Source organism: Opisthocomus hoazin, chromosome 1 (genome assembly GCF_030867145.1).
Source record: "Opisthocomus hoazin isolate bOpiHoa1 chromosome 1, bOpiHoa1.hap1, whole genome shotgun sequence".
Taxonomy (NCBI): domain Eukaryota; kingdom Metazoa; phylum Chordata; class Aves; order Opisthocomiformes; family Opisthocomidae; genus Opisthocomus; species Opisthocomus hoazin.
In genome coordinates, this window is record NC_134414.1 from 148,279,227 (window position 1) to 148,302,709 (window position 23,483).

Genomic DNA, 23,483 nt, shown 5'->3' on the forward strand with positions numbered 1-23,483 from the left:
GTGATCTTTCTCTCCTCCTTTCATCATAATTTTAGCTCCTGAGGCTCTCTTTTTAGACAGGGAGATTCCATTACTGTGGGACACAACCCACTCTGAGCCTGTCTGGTGTTTCTCCTGTCACAAAGCAGTGAGGAAGATTTATGAATGTTAGTTAAATGCAAATGATCATTTCTATGAAGCAGAGATAGTTTTAAACCATTAAACAAACACAACTCCTATGTGAGGTTGTAAATCCGATTGTAAATGGAGAGTTGTGTGACAGAGTAATACACGGTTGGCTGAGCTGGTTCACACCAAACATGCCTCAGCATAAGCCATTATTCCAAATCCTAAGCCAAAATTTTGTATGTGTAGGTATGTGTACTTGCTCAGTGCACGTTAAAACCATAGGTAGATAAAGGCCTTTAGAAAATTCCTCTAGAAAAACATATTTCCAAGTTGACTGTATCTTCAAAGAGGCCACCAAAGTTAATGGCCTTCAGAAGAGTGCTATAAACTTTATTTTTGTGGACAAAAGTTCCATTGTGCTGCATCAGTCTGGGTCACGTTCAGCATTTGCACAATTTTATGTTTCATTTAAAAACAGCTTTGTTTTATTACTGTGCATCTGTTTTCAATGTTGAACTGATTTTGCTTCATTTTGTATGTTTTTTTTATTTTTTTTTTTCTTTACCATCCCCCCTTTAAAGTCGATTTATGTACCACACGCCTTGGCATTCAAGAGATCATATTCGTCAAAGGTAGTGTCTCCATTCCCACTAGTTGGCCATCGTTGCATTGCATGTCCCTATATTAACCCATTGAACCCATAGCTACCCATCACATGTGCACTAACATCACAAACATTGACTGTGCATGCGTGAGATGTTAGCAGACATGGGGAGTAAATTCTTTGTAGAGGTTGTCTGCCAAAAATGCATTAAGCTCCGAATTGTCTGTCTGGTTGGAATGCATGATCAGTGCACAGCAGTGCACTGCTGTACAGAGCGATGTGAATGATCTTTGAGCTTCAGAAGCAATTAAATGTGTGTGCGTATTCTTTTTTTAATACTTTCAATACGAGTTCAAGTGAATCATCACACTTTAATCAGCGTCCTTCAAAATTGTTGAGTTCACTGAAGCCTTAGTGAAACTCTGTATTGAGCTAAAATCAAGACAGAAGTTGTTTCTGTTCCAGGAATGTTGCTACTTTCTGAAATTCGTACCGTCCTGTCTTCACAGTCACAACAGTGTTCCATGAGATAGGGAAGTCACACCCTCTATCGCTTTACCTTCCGATTTGGGTATCATTGTGGATTTTGTGTTTTAAAAAAGAGCCAAGAAAGAGTAAAGTGTTAACTTCTTGGAGCTTTAATGATGGTGCTTGCTAAACACCTATCTGAGGGATTTTTAGTAGAGATGTGATCCTCCCTTAAACTCTATTCACTGAGAACAATAAACCAGAGGTAGACTGACCAATGTGGCAGTACAGTAAGTAGATAAGGCAAATTTCAGAGTGATCTGTCTTAATATTTTGTTCTTAAAGCTGACTATCCATGGGGAAGATCTCTTTCCAGAAGTGGAAGACATCTGTTTACAGCTGTCCCTCAAAGCCTACATACATGTATGTGGGAAGAGAGTTCTTTTCTTCACTGTGGTTCACTTAGTGCAGTTGTGAAGTTTCTTTGACGCTCTTGAAAGTCGAGGAGAGGAAGCCCTCCTAGACTACAACGCAACCAACTAGTATACCTGATAAGATACTAAATCCCATTTCAGTAATGTTAGAAAGACTTACTTATTTTTAAACTAGTTTCATGGAAAGGGGAAAAAAAAATAGGAGGAAATACCTTTCTATTTCTATAAACATAGCCTTTCTCCTTTTGGATGGCTTCTGGTGTTGTAATATTCTAGTTTTAGTTTGGGCGTTGTTTGCTCTGTTTTACACCAGCCAGTTTTGTGGGGTTGTTTTGAGATGGGATTTCCTATCTCACACCAGAATGTCATTCTGCTTTCAAATGTCTTTTTGCCCTCGTGATTCATAGACGAGTTGCAGAAAGTTACACAGGTAGTCATTACCAGTTATACCAATATGATTCCCAGCTATGGATGTTCTTGCTCCAGAAGAAAATAGGGAGAGGGGAGTACCAATACAACTACACTAGTCTATAATAATTTCGTAGCTTATACTGCTGTAACTATTCATATAGACATGCCTTTAGCCTCTTTTAAAATGAAATCAAGGTGACCTCTCTACATGGTACTCATTCATTTAACTAAATCCATTTGGCTAAATCTATTGAGAAATAGAATAAAAATTGATTTGATCTTTGGGGAGAGGTTTCATATAGCAGTGGAAGACAGGGGTGGGAGATTATATAAAATCACAGCTTTGCAGTTGGCTTAGATGCTTCTTCACTCCTGATTTGACCCTGAAATTGTTGCTCACTGCGCTGTGAACACCTTTGCCTACAGAAGCTTGACTTGACACAGCCATGGCAAAGACAGAACACCTCCCTTCTGAGATTTTGGAAGAGAAAACGGTCATCCGTCCCCAGATACCTCTAAGCATGAAAATAAAATCTACTCCTTCTTTTCCTTTCTTCAGAGAGCCTACACAGAAGAGGAACTGAATGCCAAGCTGACCCGGCGAGTACAGAAAGCTGCCCGTAGACAAGCCAAGCAAGAGGAGCTAAAGAGGTTACACAGAGCTCAGGTAGTATCTCACAATCTCCTTGTCATGGCAGACAGTTAACTTCATGCGAAAGCACCATGATCCTGACATTGCTCTGAGTGTGTCAGAATTGGATCCAGAGACGGAACTTTCCTCTATTTCCACATGATTGCTGCTACTCCTTCTTTCAAATCCGATATCATGTCACAGACATGGGAAGAATGTCTGTCTGTGTCGTGGTTTAACCCCAGCTGGCAACTGAGTACCACGCAATTGCTTGCTCACTCCCTCCTGGTGGGATGGGGGAGAGAATCAGAAGAGTAAAAGTGAGAAAACTCATGGATTGAGATAAAGACAGTTTAGCAGGTAAAGCAAAAGCTGTGCACACAAGCAAAGCAAAGCAAGGAATTCATTCCTGACTTCCCATCAGCAGGTGGGTGTTCAGCCATCTCCAGAAAAGCAGGGCTCCTTCATGTGTAACGGTTACTTGGGAAGACAAACACCATCACTCTGAACGTCCTCCCCTTCCTTTGTCCCCCAGCTTTATATGCTGAGCAGATGTCATGGCATGGAATAACCCTTTGGTCAGTTGGAGTCAGCTGTCCTGGCTGTGTCCCCTCCCAGCTTCTTGTGCACCCCCAGCCTCCTCGCTGGTGACTTGGTGTGAGGAGCAGAAAAGGCCTTGACTCTGTGTAAGCACTGCTCAGCAATAACTAAGACATACCTGTGTTATCAGTGCTGTTTTCAGCACAAATCCAAACCAGCCCCATACAAGCTAATATGGAAGAAAACTCCTCTATCCCAGTCAAAACCAGCACAGTCTGAAATCTATCATGATAGTTTTACAGTGAGAAAAATATGACCATAACACCTTTCTAGCTGGAGATGAATGATGCATCATGCACTGAATGGAGCAGTGATAGTCGGATAATACCTGCTGAAGCTGCACCTATGATTGGTAACACTTCACCCAGCAGCATAATCTAGCAAAGCAAAATAATCTTTAATTACCAGAGAATCTGTTGGAAAACTGCTGGTATCATCTATAGGTGATGGGATTTGTTTAAAACTCGAGGTGGGGGCTCGGCTGACTGAATAACATCACCTTTCACTGCAGCGTTTAGGAAGGTAATTGGAATTGTAGCAAATAAGTGAGTATCAAGGTGTTTGCAAAATTAAGGGAGAGGGTGCAACGGGGTGGGGAGGTGTGTGTTGCTGAACACAGATAGTTGTTTTTGAAAAGGCCCATTTGACTGCAGTCCCTTAGTGCTGGATGAGTGCTTCCGACAGAGCAGGAGAATTGCTGTTGGTGAGGTTCTGCTTCATTCTTCTCCGAACAGATCATCCAGCGACAGCTTGAACAAGTGGAAGAGAAGCAGAGGCAACTGGAGGAGAGAGGGGTTGCTGTGGAGAAGGCCCTTCGGGGAGAAGCAGGTATCCATCAGAACTTGGTTTGCTTTTTAATGTTTTCTTATGAAGTGCTTGTGCAGCAGTCCATAATTGGTTGGATTTTAGAGGCAAATGGACCATTCGATCCTAGAAATAGAATCCAGTGTGAATCTGATCTTCCTTTTCTACTATCTTTTTGAGGCCTTTGTTGTTCCTGTGTTTCTTCTAATTCTGGGACTTCCCTATGGCAGAGACTCAGTTCGCTTGTCTTTGCCTGAGGCTTAGGACGTAATCCTCCAACTATTAGTAATGGCTGGCTGACTGTTTCTGCATACCACAGGATGTTACTGCTAGAAAATTACAGGGGTTTCCTAGCTGCAATTCACATTAAGCTGTCACAGTAAGAGAACGCTATTTGTACGTTAAGGAAGTAATTGTGAAATTGTGTGTGCTTTCTCTATTGTGTTGGATTATCAAGGTATAGTGTCCTTACAAGGGGCCATCACAGAACATCTTCCTCACTGCACAGCCCAGCACACTGGCCGCTTCCAAGTTGTGCAGAGCAGAAATGCACATGTGTACTGAAAGGTATCCATGTCAAGCTGTTAAAGGAATGTTATGTGTACTTGAAATTAAATTAAATGAGTATCATCTGATCTGGCAAAGCATGGGAGGGGAGGAGTACTTGGTTCAGATAATGTTGATAGTAGTATAATGATTTGGAAAAACAGTCCTTGATTGCAAGGAGTCAGATATCCAACAGGCAAATGCAGTGTGCCTATACGCAACAGGCCCAGGGTTACGTACCTGGTTACAAGGATCAGAGATCAGAAATGGCAACAGTGGAACAGGTGTTTGGGAAGTGTTTTAGCTTGTTGCTTGGATGGAAGAGCAGCTGCTATGCCTGTGAAGATGGAACTTGATTAAGCAGTGAAGGTTCACCAGAGGAAAAGTCTGTTGTGATTTGCCACCCACCGATTACTACCCAGCCAGTATTAGGTATGTTTGACGCTCCGTAAGGGCGTGCCAAAGCAGCAAGACTGAGTGGTTACCAAAGCAAATCGGTGCCGCGAGTGTGGAGAACAATCTTGAGGACTTCAATGATTTTGTGATCTGACTGGCTTTTGTATTTGTGGGGTCAAAAAATAGCCTTGTGCGGAAACTCTTTCTCTGTGGTGCTGCACCCTTCCTTATGCTGTGTGTTTGTTTGTAGCTGCACTCTGCTCTCTGGCCTACCAGTTACTGCACTTACTAAAACCACCTCTCTTATCTCTAATTGTTCTTTTCCTTTTTCTTCTTTTCACCTGAAGTCCATCTTGATTACTCAGCTGCTAAATGACTTTCACATAAGACATAGCAGCTGAGAATGGTGAAGAATGAAGAATGGTGGAAGAATGCCTAAAAAACATTGAGAGGGCAGAATACAACGAAGAGTAATGATTGCTGCAGAATTAAACCCTTATATAATGAACTGCTCACTCCCAACTCTCCCGAAATGGAAGCAGTCCTAGATGAGCTTGTGCATTTGTGAATTTGCTAGCAGAACTATGAAATTCTAGGTCACTCTTTGCAAAATGAATCTCTTTTCTTCAGGAAGTCTCTAGGGTATGCTTTGCTCTTGCAACATGTTTCTATCAACAGATCATACATTATAGTTACAGAAGCTTAACTCTGTCGTAAAGAATTCACCAGCCCAAGCTCTTCCAGTTATTTCAGGGAATTAACAAGAAACACGTTTTGGGGGGGGAGGGGAGGAGGCAAAAAAAGCGTGTTCTAACCTGTGTTGACTGAAACACAAGATTACAGGTCAATTCCATCCTTCAACTCTCTAGTCACTCTTGCATGGAGTTTTTACATGTTTGCAATAAAATAACTGAACTTCATCTTATTTTTTAAAGTCTGAGATGTCAAATTCTGTAAGTAGAAATAACTTCTGCCTCCAATAGCCATTAATTATTCAGGAGGACAGTATAATTTTCTTGTCATCTGTATTGCCTGAGATACTGACCTAACAGTGACCACTGGCTTCAGCAGCTGCCATTGTGTAAAGGTGTGCAGTCACGCTCTTGTCTCCGATCCGGTCCCTCCCCTAATGAAAACGTGTAAACAAAAGTTAAGAAAGGGAAGTGCAGTGTGTAAAGTGGTGTGGTCATCTGAAAAAAAAAAAAATCGTTTTCTTTTTAATAAGCTTGTACAAGGGGAAGAAATGGGGGAGGGTGGGAGGTATGCCTCCTGTGCAGATACTCTGTCCACATAAATAGAGAAGGATTGCAATGCAGGATTGAAGTAATGGCTGTCCCATGGACAGCAATCAGTATTGACTGTTCTAGGAGAACAAATTAGGCTCTGTAATGAGTGGGCTATTCAGCTTCCCTCTCTGTAGGGAAAGAACAAATCACTCACTGACTTAGGCATTTAAATATGAAATTTTAGATAGTATTACTATTAGTTTCGTACTAATAGACACTTGAAAATCCTGACAGAAGAAACAGAATTCTGTATTTTGTGATGATTCTTTTCTATTGTAGAAAAAGACAGGCAAGACCATCTGAACTGCTTCTCTGTGTCACTTACCATCTTTTAGCATGTTACCTGTTAGTTATCTTTCCTGTCTGTGAAGAATTTCAAATTTTGCTTTTGTCAAGGTCTTCCATTAACTTTAATTCCTCAAATCTCTGACCTCTGGACCTCTTTCCATTTTTAGGAAAAAAGTATTTTTTCAGTTAGCCTGGTAAGAACAAAACGTAGTACTATAATAAGAATTTGTTTACTTAGAAGAATTTTGCCTCTGTTTTCCATCCATTTTGCATCATTCTTAATATGTTCTTGCCAAGTGACTTACGCTGAGAAGACTGTCAATAAATTTTTCACAATAATGCCCTGCTGTCTTCCTGAGAGATTAAAGTTAATTTAATACCTAGCAATAGGTACAGACAGCTCAATACTCTTTCCATTAATTTCACTCATTATCTGATAGTTGTCAAGATGGAATATTTATATGATGATACTAGCTATTCAACTAATCAGACTCAGAAACATTTTGGAGGTCATTGTCAACTTTATATTGACAAAATAATTGCACCTTCTTGGCTACCTCCTTGTCTTTTCCTTTCCTAAATTGGCTCAGCATCAGGCAAGGCACAGTTGGTCTTTTACACTTTTAAAAACTGAATGCTCGATCTAACATTCAGTTTTTTGATTCAGAAGATGATCTCACACCCTAGGATTACTTAATTGCCTTAATGTGTTCTCTGTGGTTATCTTTGAAAATCTCAGCCTTTGATAGTTGCATTCATAGCAAGAATGAATGATTTGGACTGTTAGCTCTATTTCAAGTGACAATGTAAACTCTATTTCAGGTGGCAAGTTTGTCATATACAGGTGGTCTAAGCTTTCGTTATCCTTTTTTTCCCTTCCCCTCTCCCCCCTTTTCTTTTGCATCATGGTATTTCACTGCAAAGGTAAAGTAGGATAATCTCAATGCAGAAATTTTCCTTTTTTCTGCGATGTCCCAAGAGACACCTTGGATGGATTGCTATTAATGTACAGTACTTTGTGTTATAGTGCATTCGCCTGTTTGGACATGCTTATGACTTTGCTTTCCTGTGTGCATTTTTCATTTTTTCAATTATTAACTTAAAAATACATCAAATCAGAAATTTCTGGAACCTTTTTTTCTTCCCTTGTCCTCCTTTAGCATAAACTACTATAATCATTTTTAAGAGCTGGGAAAATGTCTCCTACTGTCAGATCAAAACTGAAAAATTTAAGAGCCACCTCTTTACATCAAGTGAATCACATGCAGTGAGAAATCATGCTCTCAATACTCCCATCGGTCTCTCCCCTGAAGAAACTTTACGTGGTGCTAGACTCATGGTGTACCTGTCTCTAGCAGCTGTGGACGTACAGGTCTCTGTTCCACACGCTCCTGCGCAGGTTCTTCTCCGGCCCAGCTGCTGCCCTAGCAGAAGCACACCCCCCACCTTTCCACACTCAGGCGTTGGCCATTCATGTCAGTGCTCAGGCAGCACCTTCCACCCGTGTGCTGTACGCACACAACCTCTGCTCACTCGCCTCCAAGAAATCAGCCCTCGCACCTTTCCTGCAGCTGAGCTAAGAAGGGACACCGTTTCCTTCTGACATATTGCTGAGCATGAAAGCAACAAGGTCAGTTCTGCTTTTCTCAGCAAGAACAGGAAAGACTTCAGTGTCAGGTACTGGTGCAGACTGAAACAGGTGAAGTGGCTCTGTGTAGACTTCTTGATTTTCCCTCTTGGAAGTCCTTGCCCTGCATACTGGGAATTTTCTCCTCATCTTCCCAATATATATGTTTCTGATATATTTCTATGTGTGTGCATACATATATGTATATATACAGAGAAAGAGACATATAATTCTTATATATGTGTGTGTCCATGTGTGTAGCTGCGTGTTTCTTGTTTGCCAGCGTTGTTTTTTTGTTTTTGTCTGTATGTCTTTTTCTCATATATTGCTTTGATTGTGTGGGGCTAGGGTGGGTATCTGATTCAATAACTCTGTCTTCACCAATTCCTTGTTGTAGACTATTGGGGAGAGTCTTATTACAGTGACCTCATCGACTTGCATCTGGGTGGTATGTATAGCTGAACCTCCTGCTGACACTAACCCTGCTGACACTCCTTCCCACCCCTCCCTTCACCTACTTCTCCCATCCTTGGCTCACAAACAAGAAGGAACAGCCCTTGCACTTGACTGGCTGTAGCAGAACCCCTTTTCCAGCTCAGGAAGAGGAGATCTTGGCATGCTCCACAAACCGTGTATAAGGTTCCCTCTTCTGTTTTCCATAGGGCTGGTTATTTCAAAAATTTACTGACTGTTTTCACTCCAGCCACCTTCCCTGCTAGCAGTGGAAGGCCGTTCTGATTTTTTGCTTCTCCTTTGCACAGTCCACCTCAACAATTGAAATACTCTTTAGGAAAGTATTTTCACATGAAGAGGACGGCAGAACTGACCTGCTCCCGAGGGCTAACAGCACTGTAAAGGATTAGTCATGCCATTGCATCCCTCTTCCCCTTCTGAGGCTCGTTTGCTTCTTCCAGAAAAGCCAGAGTGTGTTGATGATCTCACAAAAACAAAATGCTCCCTCCAGGGACTTTGGAAACACTTGTAGATGACAGATACTTCTTCTTTCTTGTTTTGCCTTACTGTAGGGTTGGGAGAGAATTTCCTGTTAAAACTTCCAATCATTTTTGCTGGAATCTGCTGTTTTCAGGCAGCTCAGTTTGCATCATTACACAGCTAATAAGCTTCTTGCTGTGTTAATTTTTTTTTTTAATATCCTGTTTAGTGCTAAACTCATTTTACAGTGTTTAGCTCTTTTTTTCACTTAACGATTATAATCTGGTCATCACTGCACCATGGGTCAGCATTTCTTAAATTAATGTTACTTCCTGAACCTCTGCGTAGGTTGACAGCTTTTGGGTTGCAAACGGCATTTGTTTAGCATTTGCCCATCTTCAAAATTAAAATTCCTTTGGACAGTTTAGTCACCCTAAATCTATTCTTATAAAATGAACGCATCCATCAGCAGATCCAAGAGAAAGCAAACTCTGCTTGGTTTCCTTGTCGTCTGAGGGTCTCGCTTCATTTGTCTTTCAGAGTATAAAGCTGCTTGATCTAAGCTGCGTTTTTGTTGAGGGAGTACATTACAGTCCAGCCCCACAGAGTGGAAGAGCCACACACTCTAGGCCTGGTCCAAGAGACATCACTAGAAGGCTTCCCCTGATTTCGTTGTGTTCTGCATTTGATCCTTCAGATGTAACCTTGCCCAGGCTTTTAACTGTCGTTTTTTCTCCCACTCCAGGGGGAGGCTGTCCCATAGTATCTGTCTGTTGGGAATGACTCCAGATTGTCCTGGCATAATAAGCTTTTACTGAAGGACATCCACCCGAGTTAAGAACATCCACCTAAGTTCAAGTTTCAAACTGGAAGACTTTTCTCCTTATTAGACTTAATTTGTGGCCCAGTTCCCCTGTCCTAATTTTGATGTGATAGTCCTCTGCTAGCCCTGCGCTTCGTTCACTGTTCAGACCCTCTGGCATTCTTTCCTGGCGTATCTTCTGCAGAGAGACTTTGAAAATCTCTTTCTAGTTCTGCCCCCATCAGGGCTGGCACATACCCTTATGAGCATAGAGTAGGAGCTGTAAAAGGGTTGATGCTGAATTACACTAAACAGACCCTTATCCCTACTTAATGCTATTTCCACTATACCTCTCCCTCCTCCTGCTTCTCCTCCTAATGCCTATTTAGAGACAGCAATCCCATCAAAATCACTAATAGTGGCTTTAAGAAAAGCAAAATAATCTTACTTAAAGGGACACTGTCACTTAAATTTATCATGTTGCAGAAAATCTTAATTGAAAATTGAATTTACTGTTTATCGCTTTTGCATGTTTGCTTTTTCCATTTCTTTGAGCTCGGACAGTCACCCCCGAGTGGTCATTTTTGATCTCCTGTACCAGGCTGGTTTTATTTATATGGTGACTCAGTCACTTGGGCTTCCAATGAAGAAGACAGTGTTCACTGTTTTAAAAAATGGTTGATGTATTTTAAAACTATATCAAGTTTCTGCTCATCTCAAAAATACCTTTTTCAAAACAAACTTTTAAAAACTGTATTGGGCAGTATCCCTTTAAATGCAATGAGCCAGTATAGCCTGCCTGGAGTATGTGGCCTTATAATATTGGTTTGTTGTCTCTGTAATTTGCTTTATATTTGATGTTGGGGCTGCCAGAACACTTTTGCCAGAAGGGATACATTGTTCGGAGGATACTCATCACTATCCAGTGGCAGATTTAGAGCTCAGCTTCAAAACTCACATGTCTGTGCAGGACGCTGCATCTGGGTGGAGTGCCAGTAAAATCCCTGGAGCACCGTGTGGCTGCGTGGTCCTGCTGAGCACTGCAAGCGCGGGTGGCTGCGTAGTGAATTATTCTACTGGCAACTTGTGTCCCTGAGACATAGGGATGACTCTAGAGTCATGCTGTCGGTAGAATGATAAGCAAAATTGCAAAATATTTTGAGAAGTTAACTGTAAGTTGGTAATAATTTTTGAATGATTAGGACATTAATCTATTCCGGATTTTCTTTATAATAATTAGAGTTACATTTCATTTAGTTTTTAGAGATTGCGCAACAAGTTCTGCAAGGGAGTGGTAACTTCTGACATCCTTGGTCAAGTTCCAGTTTGCAGGATTACAGATTGCTATCTTAACTACTTGCTCTGCTCAGATGCCATAATCCTCTCTTCCTGTTCTACAATGTCATGTACCGTTGCTGTAAAGCAGATGTTTCATTTCATGCTACAGATGATCACATTTCAATTCTGAGTAATTATTCCTCTGTGTATATCGTATATGCGGTTATGTTAAAAGAACAGTACAAAGGTTGCAAAGTCAATTGAAATTAAGATTTTGTATTATGTTGATATAGCAACAGATTTATAACCTTTAGATCCACTGCAGAGAACTTGAGAACTCTTCTCGCTTGCCCTTCTGGGAATAACTGGTAGCAACGCTAGGTTGTCATCCTCATGGAGAGGAAATGGGGCACGGTCAGTGGATTTCACAGATGTTTGCTGGCAGCTCGGGAATGGTGAGACTTGAAAACAGATTCTGAGCCAGATGCTGGAAGGATGCAGTGGTCTGGTGGATATACACTCGTTGTCCTTCTTATTCCCTCTTTCCAGACAGCCCTTCTCCTAATCCTGTCTTTTTCCATCCAAAGCTCCTTACCCCACTTTTATTTTCATTCTCAGTCACAGTTTCTGCTTCTCATGCATTTAATTTTAATCCTACCTTCCTGACAAAGAAATCCTACTATCTACCCTTCAGACCTCCTGTTCCTCCCCACTATCTGTTCCTAGTCTTTCACTCCTGCTCTGGTCTTCCCACTGACTGAGTCCCCACAGTCTCAATCCCTGCCTATGGCCTCCTCCCAGAATTTTTGGGCTCTGCTCCCTCTTCTGCCCAGCATTGTTTGTCTGGAAATTCGTAGGTCGTATCTTCTCCACAAAATCTGCCTTCTCCTTTTATCCCTTACTCCTTTTCCGCTCTCCTCTCTGTCTTTTCTCCTTCAGGAGTTTGCATTCTTAGTCTCCTTGCTTAATTAGTCCCAGCCTCAATTCCTCCTTGCCCACCATTTTCTTGTCCCAGTTTGCTCCTCATCTGCCTGTGGAAAGTACCTCTGTTGTTCCCTCTGCGCTCAAATGAGCAGTTTCCTTTTCCTTGCACCCAGCAGGGAATCATTGAGGAAATAGCCCCACACGTCCGTCTTGCTTTGCTCTGGGCTGGAGTATGGTGAGACCGGCCAGAAGGATGTCAGGAAGAGGGCTGGTATGTTTGATAGTGCTAATGTCAGACATATGTTCTCCCTGCTTGACAAGAGCCTCATGAACATCGGGTAAACGGGAGGGGCGGAAAGTGCGAATGTGTTTTTTTAGTTCTTTGTATTTTGTTTAAAGCATGCTCTACAACAACTTCCCTTTTTATTAGTTTACGTAAAATACTTGAGCTGACTTTGTCCTTTAAAGTCCTGCAGATCTAACTCTGCAGGGCTGGAGTTGGAGTCTGATACACTCAAGTGGGAACGGTTGCATTTCTTGTGACTGGCAAACACAGCTCTCCTGGAAGAGGAGTGGAGTTGTAAGATAAACATTGTTTTCGCAGTCTGCAGCTGCTTTTGACACTGAAGTGAATTGGCAACATGTTTTTTTTGCTTTAAATTTGGAGCAGGAAAAAGCACTTGATAAGCAGAAGTATAATTAGACTACTTCTTAGGTACTGGAAACAAGCAATTGCCATTTACCTACTTCCTTCTGCACACAGAAACTAACAGTCTTGGGAGACAGGACCAGGGCAGGACTGTACTCATTCTGACTGCATTTTGAAGTGCCTTGAGGTCTTGTAGAAGCAGAAAACTTCTGTGCAGTCATTTGTGTGTGTATTCTGCTCTACCTATTGCTTTTCCTAGTTTTCTTTCCCCTCCCCACTTGTTTTTTTTCTCTCTCTCTTCTGCTGGAACAAGGGTGGGGTTTAGGTTGCATGACACTTCAGTGGTCTATGAGTTTTCCCCAGGTTGCTTCTGGTGATTGTACTTTAGAGGATATTGGTTTTGACACAGTTTACTGTTAAGTCAGACACGCTGAGTGATGTGCTTATGAGATACTTGTCAGAATCCCTGCCCTCAACTTGTATAATACCTGCAGATCATAGAATCATGAAGCAGTTTGGGTTGTCAGGGACCTTTAAAGCCCATCTAGTCCAACCCCCCTGCAGTGAGCAGGGACATCTACCACTAGATCAGGTTGCTCAGAGCCCCGTCCAACTTGGCCTTGAAAGTTCCAGGGATGGCGCATCTACCACCACTCTGGACAACCTGTGCCAGTGTTTCACCACCCTTACTGTGAAAAATCTCTTCTTTATATCCAGTCTAAATCTGCCCTCTTTTAGTTTAAAACCATTACTCCTTGTCCTGTCACAACAGGCCTTGCTAAAAATACTTTCTCCATCTTTCCTATAGACCCCATTCAGGCTGCTATAAGGTCTCCCCAGAGCCTTCTCTTCTCCAGGCTGAACAGCCCCAACTCTCTCAGCCTGTCCTCACAGGAGAGGTGCTCCAGCCCTCTGATCATCTTTGTGGCCCTCCTCTGGACCTGCTCCAACAGGTCCACATCCTTCTTATGTTGCGTGCTCCAGAGCTGGACGCAGGACTCCAGGTGGGGTCTCAGGACAGCGGAGCAGAGGGGCAGAATCCCCTCCCCCAACCTCCTGGCCACACTTATCTTGGTGCAGCCCAGGATACGGTTGGCCTTCCAGGCTGCGAGCGCGTGTTCTCGGCTCATATTGAACTTCTCATCCACCAGTACCCCCAAGTCCTTCTCGGCAGGGCTGCTCTCAATCCCTTCACCCCCCAGCCTGTATTGATATTGGGGCTTGCCCAGACCCAGGTGCAGGTCCCTGTACTTGGTCTTGTTGAACCTCATGAGCTTCACGTGGGCCCACTTGTCAAGCTTGTCCAGATCCCTCTGACTGGTGTCCCGTTCCTGAGGCATCTTGACCGCACCACTCAGCTTGGTGTCATCTGCAGACTTGCTGAGGGTGCACTCCATCCCACTGTCTATGTCATTGATGAAGATATCAAACAGCACTGCTCCCAGTATGGACCCCTGTGGGACATCATTTGTCAGTAGTCTCCATCTGGACATGGAGCTGTTGACCACTACCCTCTGGATGCAACCATCCCACCAATTCCTCATCCACCGAACAGTCCACCCATCAAATCCATATCTCTCCAATTTAGAGAGAAGGCTGTTGTGGGGGACCGTGTCAAAGGCCTGACAGAAATCCAGATAGATGACATCCGCAGCTCTTCCCTTGTCCACTGATGCAGTCACTCCATTATAGAAGGCCACTAGGTTGGTCAGGCAGGACTTGCCCTTGGTGAAGCCATGCTGGCTTCTTGAATCACCTCCCTGCCCTCCGTGTGCCTTAGCATATCTTCTAGGAGGATCTGTTCCATGATCTTCCCAGGCACAGAGGTGAGGCTGACAGGTCGGTAGTTCATGGGGTTGTCCTTTCGACCCTTTTTAGAAACGGGTGCAATGTTTCCCTTCTTCCAGTCACCAGGCACTTCACCTGACTGCCACGACTTTTCAAATATGATGGAGCATGGCTTGGCAACTACATCAGCCAGTTCCCTCAGAACCCTGGGATGCATCTCACCAGGTCCCGATAGGCTTATGTATGTTCAGGTTCCTCAGGTGGTCACAAATCTGATCTTCCCTTACAGTGGGAGGGGCTTTGCTCCCCCAATCCCTGACTTGCGGTCCGTCGACTCGAGAGGTGTGGGAAGAGGTTGCCAGTGAAGACTGAGGCAAAAAAATTGTGGAGTACCTCAGCCTTCTCCTCGTCCTTTGTTACCAGTTTGCCAGTCTTGCTCATCAGGGGGAGTACGCTCTCTTTGTCCTGCCTTTTCTGGCTGACATACTTGTAGAAGCCCTTCTTGTTATTCTTAGCATGCCTTGCCAGGTTCAGCTCCAGCCATGCCTTGGCCCTCCTGACCCCATCCCTACACAAGCGGGCAGCATCCCTATACTCTTTTCAGGATCCCTGTCCCTGCTTCCACTGCCTGTGCATCTCCTTCTTGCCTTGTGGTTTGACCAGCAGGTCTCAACTCAGCCGTGCCCGTCTCTCACCTTCCTTGGCTGATTTCTTATAGCTGGGGATTGAGAGCTCTTGCGCTCTATGGTAAGTGTCCTTAAAGATCTGCCAGCTCTGTTCTGCTCCCTTGTGCTTGAGGGTGGTTTCCCAGCGGACCTATTGACTAACTCCTTGAAGAGCTGGAAGTTTGCTTTTCTGAAATTCAGGGTCCTGACTTCACTCTTTGCCTGACCTTCTCCCTCAGGACTGCGAACTTCACCAGTGTGTGATCACTGCAGCCCAGGCTGCCTCCAATCTTGACGTCACCAATTAGCTCATTTATGTTGGTGACCAACAGGTCCAGTATTGCACCCCCTCTGATAGGGCTGTCTATTACCTGGCTTAAGAAGTTATGCTCAATGTACTCCAGGAGTGTGTTGTGTTGCCTACAGCTCGCTGTGTTACTTTTCCAGCAGATGTCGGGGTGGTTGAAGTCCCCCAGCAGGAAAAGAGACTGCGAGCACGAAGCCTCCTGGATCTGGAGTAAGGCCTCATTAATAGGCTCCGCTTGATCGGGCAGCCTGTAGTAGACACCAACCACAAGGTTCCCTTTGTTGCCTCGGTCTCTGATTCTTACCCAAAAGCTTTCAACAGCTGTGTGGATGTTATTCTCCAGGAGGTGGCTTTCTGTATTCTTGGTCTTTTACAACGCTGCTGTTGAACAACTGCGCCAAATACTAAAGTTGGAATGCTGTATTTTTCAGTACTCAGGTTTCTGACCATAAGTGATTTTTAAAATGTGGGAAAGAAGATAATTCCTGTGATCAGTGAACAGTTTGTCTTACTGATCCCTTTTGGACTGATCCTTATTTTAAGCACGGAGTTAAAATTAGAATTCTTAGTATGCCTGCTAAATAGGTGATGGCAGTTGTTAGTAGAATAAGAATTTCTGAGGTGTCTTGCTCTTAGCTTGTGAGCTCAAGTGGCAGTGTAATGGTGCATGAGAGCCGAGATTAGCCTCGGAGCTGGATTCCTGCCCAGTGTTACTGATTTCCAAACTGCCCTGGTTAGTCAGCAGTACAGAAATCAAAGTCTTTGAATGCAAAGCTTGCAAAGGATGTGATCCCATTTGGGCTGTGGTATATCTGTTCAAGTCATTTTGACTTGCAGTGGCTCACCACTTCTCAGAAGTCAGCACAGCTGTTGCACCACAGTGCATCGGCGAATAGTAAAGGGCATCAATATGAATTGGGGATGATGGTGTGTGCCACACCAAACTTTCTTCTGTGCTTTCTTCATCCTGTTTTATCGTTTTGACTACTGTTCTTCAGATTATGAAGAGGTGTTATGTAGCTATGGCAGAAAAGGACAAAACTAGTCTGAAGTATTGCTCTTTAAACAACATGGGAATGAAAAGTAGAAAAGAAGATAGCAGTCTGGTGTAGCTTGTGTAACAAAGAACAATGTACAGTGAAAAGGAAGGTGTATTTTCATGGTGGCTATGCAATTTCTGTTCCTTGTTTTGAAGAGGCTTTAGAGCTATTCTTGGCCTGGCTTTTGGTTTGTACCACTTTAGCAAAGTCTGCAGTCTCTCAAGGGTACTGAGGCAAACAAGGTCTTTCTTGTCATGGCTGCATGAAAGATTTCCCAGAAAGATCTGGGAAAGGCTTCCTTTTGCAGAGGCAAGATAATTCCAGTCACTTTATCAATGGGGTATGGCTAATCTGCAAGGCAGAGCTTCAACCTCCCCAGGATGTTCAGTGTGCTTGGGAGCTGGGATGACACGGTCCTTTCCTCAGCAAGCTGCAGCTCTTGGCTCTGGTTCCGTCACCCCACACGCCCTTCTGAATGCCTCTGCTTGCCGTCTTTGCTGCTTGGGCTGCTGACCTCTACTTTGAAGGCTTTACATGCATTTCAGAAAAGTTGGCTTGTGGCATTGAAGGAACAACTGATGATTAACACAGTCTGTTGGCGGGTTTGTCTCTCTGGGGAGAAAAAAGGTATAATTTTCTGTCCAGAAGCTGTGGTCAGACCTCAGATTCTTGCTGACAGCACAGAGGGAACTTAAGAAGTGAGCGGTCACAGAAATGGTTCTTCTCTTACCCTTCAGCTCCTTCCGAGCAAACTGCACCAGCAGGGCAGTGGGTAGCTTGTATTGCTGCAGCCAGCAGCGCTCTTCCCGTGCTGCGGATGAAGACCTGTGTCGCCAGGCTTGGCCTGTCAGTTTTCGTGGTGGAGGAGACTTAAACAGAAAGGTAGATGAGATGGTTTTTAACACCATATTGTGAATCAGGGTATGGTATAGTTCTCCTTTTTAGTCATGCTGGACAAGGAGTTCAGCCTTTTCCCAGGATTGTCTTTAATCGTAAATGTACACAGTGAGAACTCTTGCTGTGAAGTTGTATTTCTTTTAAAATTAACCTTGAGAAGAATGTGAATGATCTGATGATACATCAGATGTATCTAAACTTACCAGCTGGCTGAGGGAATGCTTTCTCCATATATCAAAATGATTTTCCCCCCCACGGTTCTCCGTTTCTGAAACAGTTAAGAGGCCTTTTCTTGAAACAGTTCACTGGAAGGGGTAGTGAAATGCGTGACATGGAATACACTTGAAGATTTGTTACTGTCAATGAAAAATCTTTTTCCATTTCGGGAAATAGGATAAAATTGTTTTCCTCTTAAAGTTAGAAAGTTCCTACTTCAGTCTGCTTATAGTATGTGTACCACATGTATCAATACTCTTTATTAGCAAAGGGTGGCGAGGCAGTCTTCATGACTGTCACCTTAGAGAAGTTTTTAAAAAGATATTTAAAATTCTACTGCATTATATATATATATTTTAGAGCATAATAATTGGTGTCATTTTCACAGCTTTAGAGGACTAGAAGAGTTAAGTTTTCAGGTTTCACTTTACTCTGTCCTTGCTGTTTAGGACCTCCAGTACATAAGGAACACTTTTTAAAGCCTTGGTGATCATCCTAGGCTGGACACAAGTTGTTTCCAAAGCAATTGCAATGATCATATGACCTGTATTCACTGATGCAACTATAATTTACACCTGGAATAATCTTAATAGTAGATGTTATATTCATTATTTAATTTAATATGTTCATTCGTTAACATTTCCGGTAGCAGGACTGTTATAGATACCATGGACTTTGTAACTTGACTCAAGGACGTGTTTTCCTTAGACAAGAGTGGGAGGGTAATATTTCTGTTAAAAAAATAGCACAGCTAAGAGCAAAGGAAGAAAACACAATTGCAGGGAGTGGGTTCTGTATTACAGCCTTCTGCTGTGTAAGTCCTGTGGCTTTTTATAAATGTGGCTGCGTTAGGGTTACCAACATCCCATACACACACACAATTCTCAACGAAATCTCAAACCCTGAAAAACTGAAGTGGATTTTTCCATATAGTTAAGTGTCCATCTCCTGATCCCCCAGGACCAAGTTAAAAGTATTACAGCATCTGTAGAAGAATGCATGCTGAATAAGATAGAATGTGAAATAGAAAATATAATAGGTATCATGCACTAGATGTTCTGCTTTGTGTGGAAGCTTATTCTTCACAGTGCCTTTGCGGTTTGGGGTTTTTCTTGTTTGTTTTTGCTTTTGTAACCTAGTATGTGCAATGATAATTGTAGGAAAAAAGCCCTAGCATTTTTTCATTTTAAATGAAGAAGCTGGAAAATCTGAACAACTATAATTAAGATTCTGGTACTGTCAACTAATGTTGGTACAATGCTTTATTTGTAACTGTCATATGGCCAACTGTGGCACCTCTCCTAATGTTGCCCCTTCCTACTCCCAGTACAGAGGTTTCTTCCTGTGAGAAAGCTGCGCTGCTCAGTCACAGGCTTTGAAGCCAGTGTGTTCTCCCTCTCGCTCCAGTGTGTCCTGCGTGTGCTGGTCTAGTTCTGTGATGGTCCCTTCTAAAGCCTTCCCAGGTCACCCGTAGTCTAGTCCTGTAAAGCCTCTGAACCACGTATATCGAGCTCTGCTGACATCTCCAAAATAAGCGTTATTCTTACCATATTATTGTTGTGGAGTTCATGCCTTTTCCCAACACAGGAATGTCTCCCCTTTATCAATGCGGTTGTGCACTGAGAGCAGGAAGTGTTCCATTCTGCTAGCTCTGATGTTTCAGGCTCATCACTGTCCTGGTGCATATGTTCTCCTGTAACTGTTAGTGATGTTGGTTATCTCCTGCTGTTTATTATGTTAAGTACAGCTGAAAAGCAAATTCTCAGTGTTAAAACAGCTGAACCATTTTAGAGATGAGAAATGTTTGTCCTTCACAGGGTACCAGAAAAGATGGAAAAAATTCAGTAAGTCACTGATCCTAGCAGGATTTGTAAGCTTTAAAATGCTTTGTGAAATGAGACTGTCAAGGGAGAGCTTTAAATTTACCATTTTAACTCTGAAAAGCCCTCAGTTGGTCATCACCCCTGCAGAACCTGATGCAAATCACTTTTTTATCCATTTAAAAGCCTTTCCCTCTCTAAGCACAACAGTCCAGTTGAGTACAGGTGTACTCAGCATACTTGACACAGCAGATCCTGGCAGGCTGGTTCCATGTTTCAGATTCTCCCTGTGATGTTCCCGGTCTGAAGAATTATTTGCTGTTAAAAAGGACACTTTTACCATCAGTGGATGCTGCCATGGTGATAAGAGCATGGTCCTGAGAAAGCTTTAAGGGAGAGTGGCTGCTTACAGCTGGTGTCTTATGCATGCAAGCAAGACTTTTTGTACCCAGCTTGGAATTTGACATTTATTGGTAGGAGTTAAATATTCATCTCTGCTCGTCCTGACATCTTGTTCACAAACCTTTTGGTTAAAGACCATGTGATTGAAAAATGTGCGTTAGGAAAAAGTACAGTAACAATAACCTCCTGCCTGGTATTTGTGCAGCTCAGTAAGAGTTCACCAGCACCTCAGTCTACCTCCTACCTGTTATCTGTGCTTGTTAGGGACATTATTCATCTGTAGACTGTATCCCTTGTTTCTGCTTCTCCATGTCTTGTATTTTTTCTTTTCTTTTCTATTCTTTTCTTTTCTTCTTGTGTTTCCTTTCTTTCTCACTCTTACGCTTTTTGTCCTTTGCTTGTCTTTTATTTCACCCCTTTTCTCCTTCTCCGTTCCACTTCCAACTTCCTCTTCCTCTCCTGCCTCTTCCTCTTCCTCGTTTGGTCCTATTGAAGTTGAGCCCAATGCCGGGACACCACGTCGTAGACCTCTCTCCTTCTGCCCTTGCTGTGCTCATGAAGGTAACGTAATCTCACACGCTCCCCGTTCTCCTTGACCACAGCTGGGTTATCATAGCAGAACTAGTCAGCTTGTGAGCACAAGGCCCCTGGCCCTTTTCTTGCTGTGTCCCCAAACCAACCTTCTTGGTAGCAACCGGGTAACCAGCTTCTCTGAGCCTATAGCAGGTTATTAAAGGTACAGTATCCCTTTTGCTGGTCCCAGCTGTGCTAGGGAGGGGGTAGCAATGGGGAGGGACGTTGGGCAGCAGCGGTGGGAGAGTAACGTCACACTCGAAAGTTTGTTTTCATTTGGTGGCTTCAATTTCTCTATTCCTCCTGAAAGATGTTTGGAAGGTGGAGTGAGGGAAAAAAAATCTTCCTTAAATGGCCTTTTAATTAGTATGTACGGATTCAAGGAATACTGTGTCTTTATAAGGACTGGTTTGCAAAAACATCCTTGAACTTTAAAAACTAACAAACCTGAAGCTAGACCAGTTTTCCCTCATCTGTCTTGCTGAGTGCATTCTTTAACTGTCCCAAATCGAGTCTGCTGTAAAGTTTCCATGGCCAAGGCATGGGGGAAGGGGTTGTTCATGTGTGTTTGTGGTGTAATTTTGCTAACCACTTACTCTGCTTTCCATGGTGCTCCCTCACATCAGTTGTCAGTGCTCCCTCTCGAATCCTCCCATTATTCCTCTGCTCATTGGCTGTTTAAAAATACTTCTGTATTTCATAGGTCAGTAGCGTTGTGTTTTTGGCTTTTTCTTAGCGGCATTTGTTTTCTATACATCCTGGCATCGGAAAGGATGGGGAGACTTCCCAGTGCTTCATGGCACCACCGCACTGGACATCTGCATGTGCAGTCTCCCTCTCCTGCCACCACATGGGCATATTGTGCAGAGATGCTCAGAAAGGAATGCTTGGAACTGAGCGACACACCGCTATAAAGTCCACAGAGCAGAGGCTCTTCGGGTGGTACAGCCAGGTCTGGTGTTCACCAGGGGTCTGCTGTGACGATTGCTCAAAGGCAGGTGTTCTCAGCCTAAGCTGCAGTTCAGTAGGAGTTGCAGGCCCTCCTTTGTTAAGCTCCAGTGCAGCGCTTCTCTGAGGTCCGAAGGATGGAGGCTGGGCACAGGTCTGAATTAACTAGCTGTTAATGTGGCAGTTGTGAAGTGTTTCCCAGAGCCTGAATAGTAAGCTTGCTGCTTGATGATTCTTAGCATCAAAATGACTGAGAGTTTTTGCTTGTGATGTAGATCGTATGTATCGATAATATCAAACCCAGACAGGGATGTTAGTTACTTTAGGATGCCTAGGTTACACGCAGTGCAAGCTGCAACCCAAAAGTACTGTTGAGCTTGATTTGAGGCCCTGCTCCTGCCTCCACTTCCATGCAGGCAGGCGCATTGCTGGTGTCCTTCACGGTGTCTGATGTAAGTCACAGCATTCATCTGCATGTGGTTCAGTGTGGAATCAGTGGCCCAGACCAGGAGACTGCTAGAAGGAGCTTCCCGGGTAAGCTCTTGCATTTCATAAGTATCAACAGAAGGCTTTGGGAACAGCATTGTGCAATTTATTCCGCATAACTCCTGACAGGTTATGAGATTCATCAGTAAGTTTAGGAGTTGGTTTTCAAATAAATTAAATACCAACTGAGAGTTTTGTACTAGGGGGCCAAGGCCCAGGTATTTTTATTCCGCTTTGATATTAGCAACTGTGTCTGGGGATTCTTTTTCTTTCCAGCACTCGTGTGCAATACAGTAGAGGTGGTTTCTGTGTTCACTGTGCAGAGGGGATCTTCAAGATGGATAGATACATGTGGCTGGGAGGAGCAGTCAGAAAGGATATATTTAGCTGTTGAAAAAAGACAAGATGTTACTTTTGGCCTGTAAAAGAAAAGATTTGAGGACATGCGACTGAAGAAGATAAAGGTAAAACAGATGGAGTGGCAATTGAGTCCATTTCTGATGAGCATACATTTAAGTAGCTGGCATGAGGATCTGTAAAGTTCTTCTAATCAAAAGAGAAGTCAAATACAGAAATCTGGGCTTTCTGCAGTAAGAGTGAGGAAGAAACAAGCAATCACAAGAAAATCAGAAAGCAAAAAAGCAAAAAAAAATCAGGCTCTAAAGAGAAGAGAATCCCTTTGGAGGTGACTTCCACTCTTGTGTGCTGTAGGCAAACTGAATGGACCCAGCTTGGGAGTGCTCTGGCAGCATCTTGCTTGGCTTTCTTTGCACATTTTGCCCCATTGTTGTTTTTTTTTGCAGTTTGGGCTTGTAAGGATTGCAGGGCATTACCTGAAAACTTACCAAGTCTCTTTTTTGGCAGGAATGGGAAAGAAGGATGATCCCAAACTGATGCAGGAGTGGTTCAAGCTGGTGCAGGAGAAGAATGCCTTGGTTCGCTACGAGTCTGAATTGATGATATTGTGAGTGAATGTGCAAGGCTTCGAACGGGGGATTATGTTACAAATAGTATCAGAAATCTGTCAGTAGTAAGCAATAAGGAATGAAAGTTCCAACTGTTTGTGCACATGCAGAAGTATGGATGCAGTTTTAAAGCTCTGAGCCCATTCCAAGCTGTTCTTGGAGAACACACATCTTGTTCATGCAAGCGTTTCTGAGCTGTGCAGAAATGATATGTGGCTCCTTCTGGTTTTGGCAGAGTCCACGTTTAAGTGTAGCCAAAAGTGTTTAATTTGGTCACCTTTGCCATGTGGCCCTCTTCTCTGCCTGTAGTTATACATCTTAGGTATTTTAAGAGTGTTCCAAAACTGATGGGTAAAATGCATAGCAGATATCTAGAGAGGGAGCAGAAATTGAGAATGGATATGGAGTATTTTAATATATGCAGAACTTGGATTCCTGGTGTTTCCCTTTCAGTGCTCGGGAGCTAGAACTGGAAGACAGGCAGAGTCGATTACAGCAGGAACTCCGGGAGAGGATGGCGGTTGAAGGTGAGAGCAAAAGGGAACATTTCATAGATGGTATGTATGTATTTCTAGCCTTGTGTATGC

General features: G+C 43.2%; 1 protein-coding gene across 4 annotated transcripts in view; it reads left to right on the forward strand.

Moving 5' to 3' along the window:
• MICAL3 (microtubule associated monooxygenase, calponin and LIM domain containing 3) overlaps positions 1-23,483 on the forward strand; it is a 166,249-nt gene that overhangs the window by 138,735 nt on the left and 4,031 nt on the right. Inside the window, exons 36-42 of one of the 4 annotated variants that reach the window (XM_075440824.1) lie at positions 690-740; positions 2,585-2,692; positions 3,991-4,084; positions 8,601-8,651; positions 20,420-20,485; positions 22,796-22,895; positions 23,350-23,423. In XM_075440824.1, the coding sequence (XP_075296939.1) occupies positions 690-740; positions 2,585-2,692; positions 3,991-4,084; positions 8,601-8,651; positions 20,420-20,485; positions 22,796-22,895; positions 23,350-23,423 (544 nt within the window). The remainder of the gene's footprint in view (positions 1-689; positions 741-2,584; positions 2,693-3,990; positions 4,085-8,600; positions 8,652-20,419; positions 20,486-22,795; positions 22,896-23,349; positions 23,424-23,483) is intronic. The other 3 variants (XM_075440806.1, XM_075440799.1, XM_075440833.1) reach the window with 3 other exon arrangements.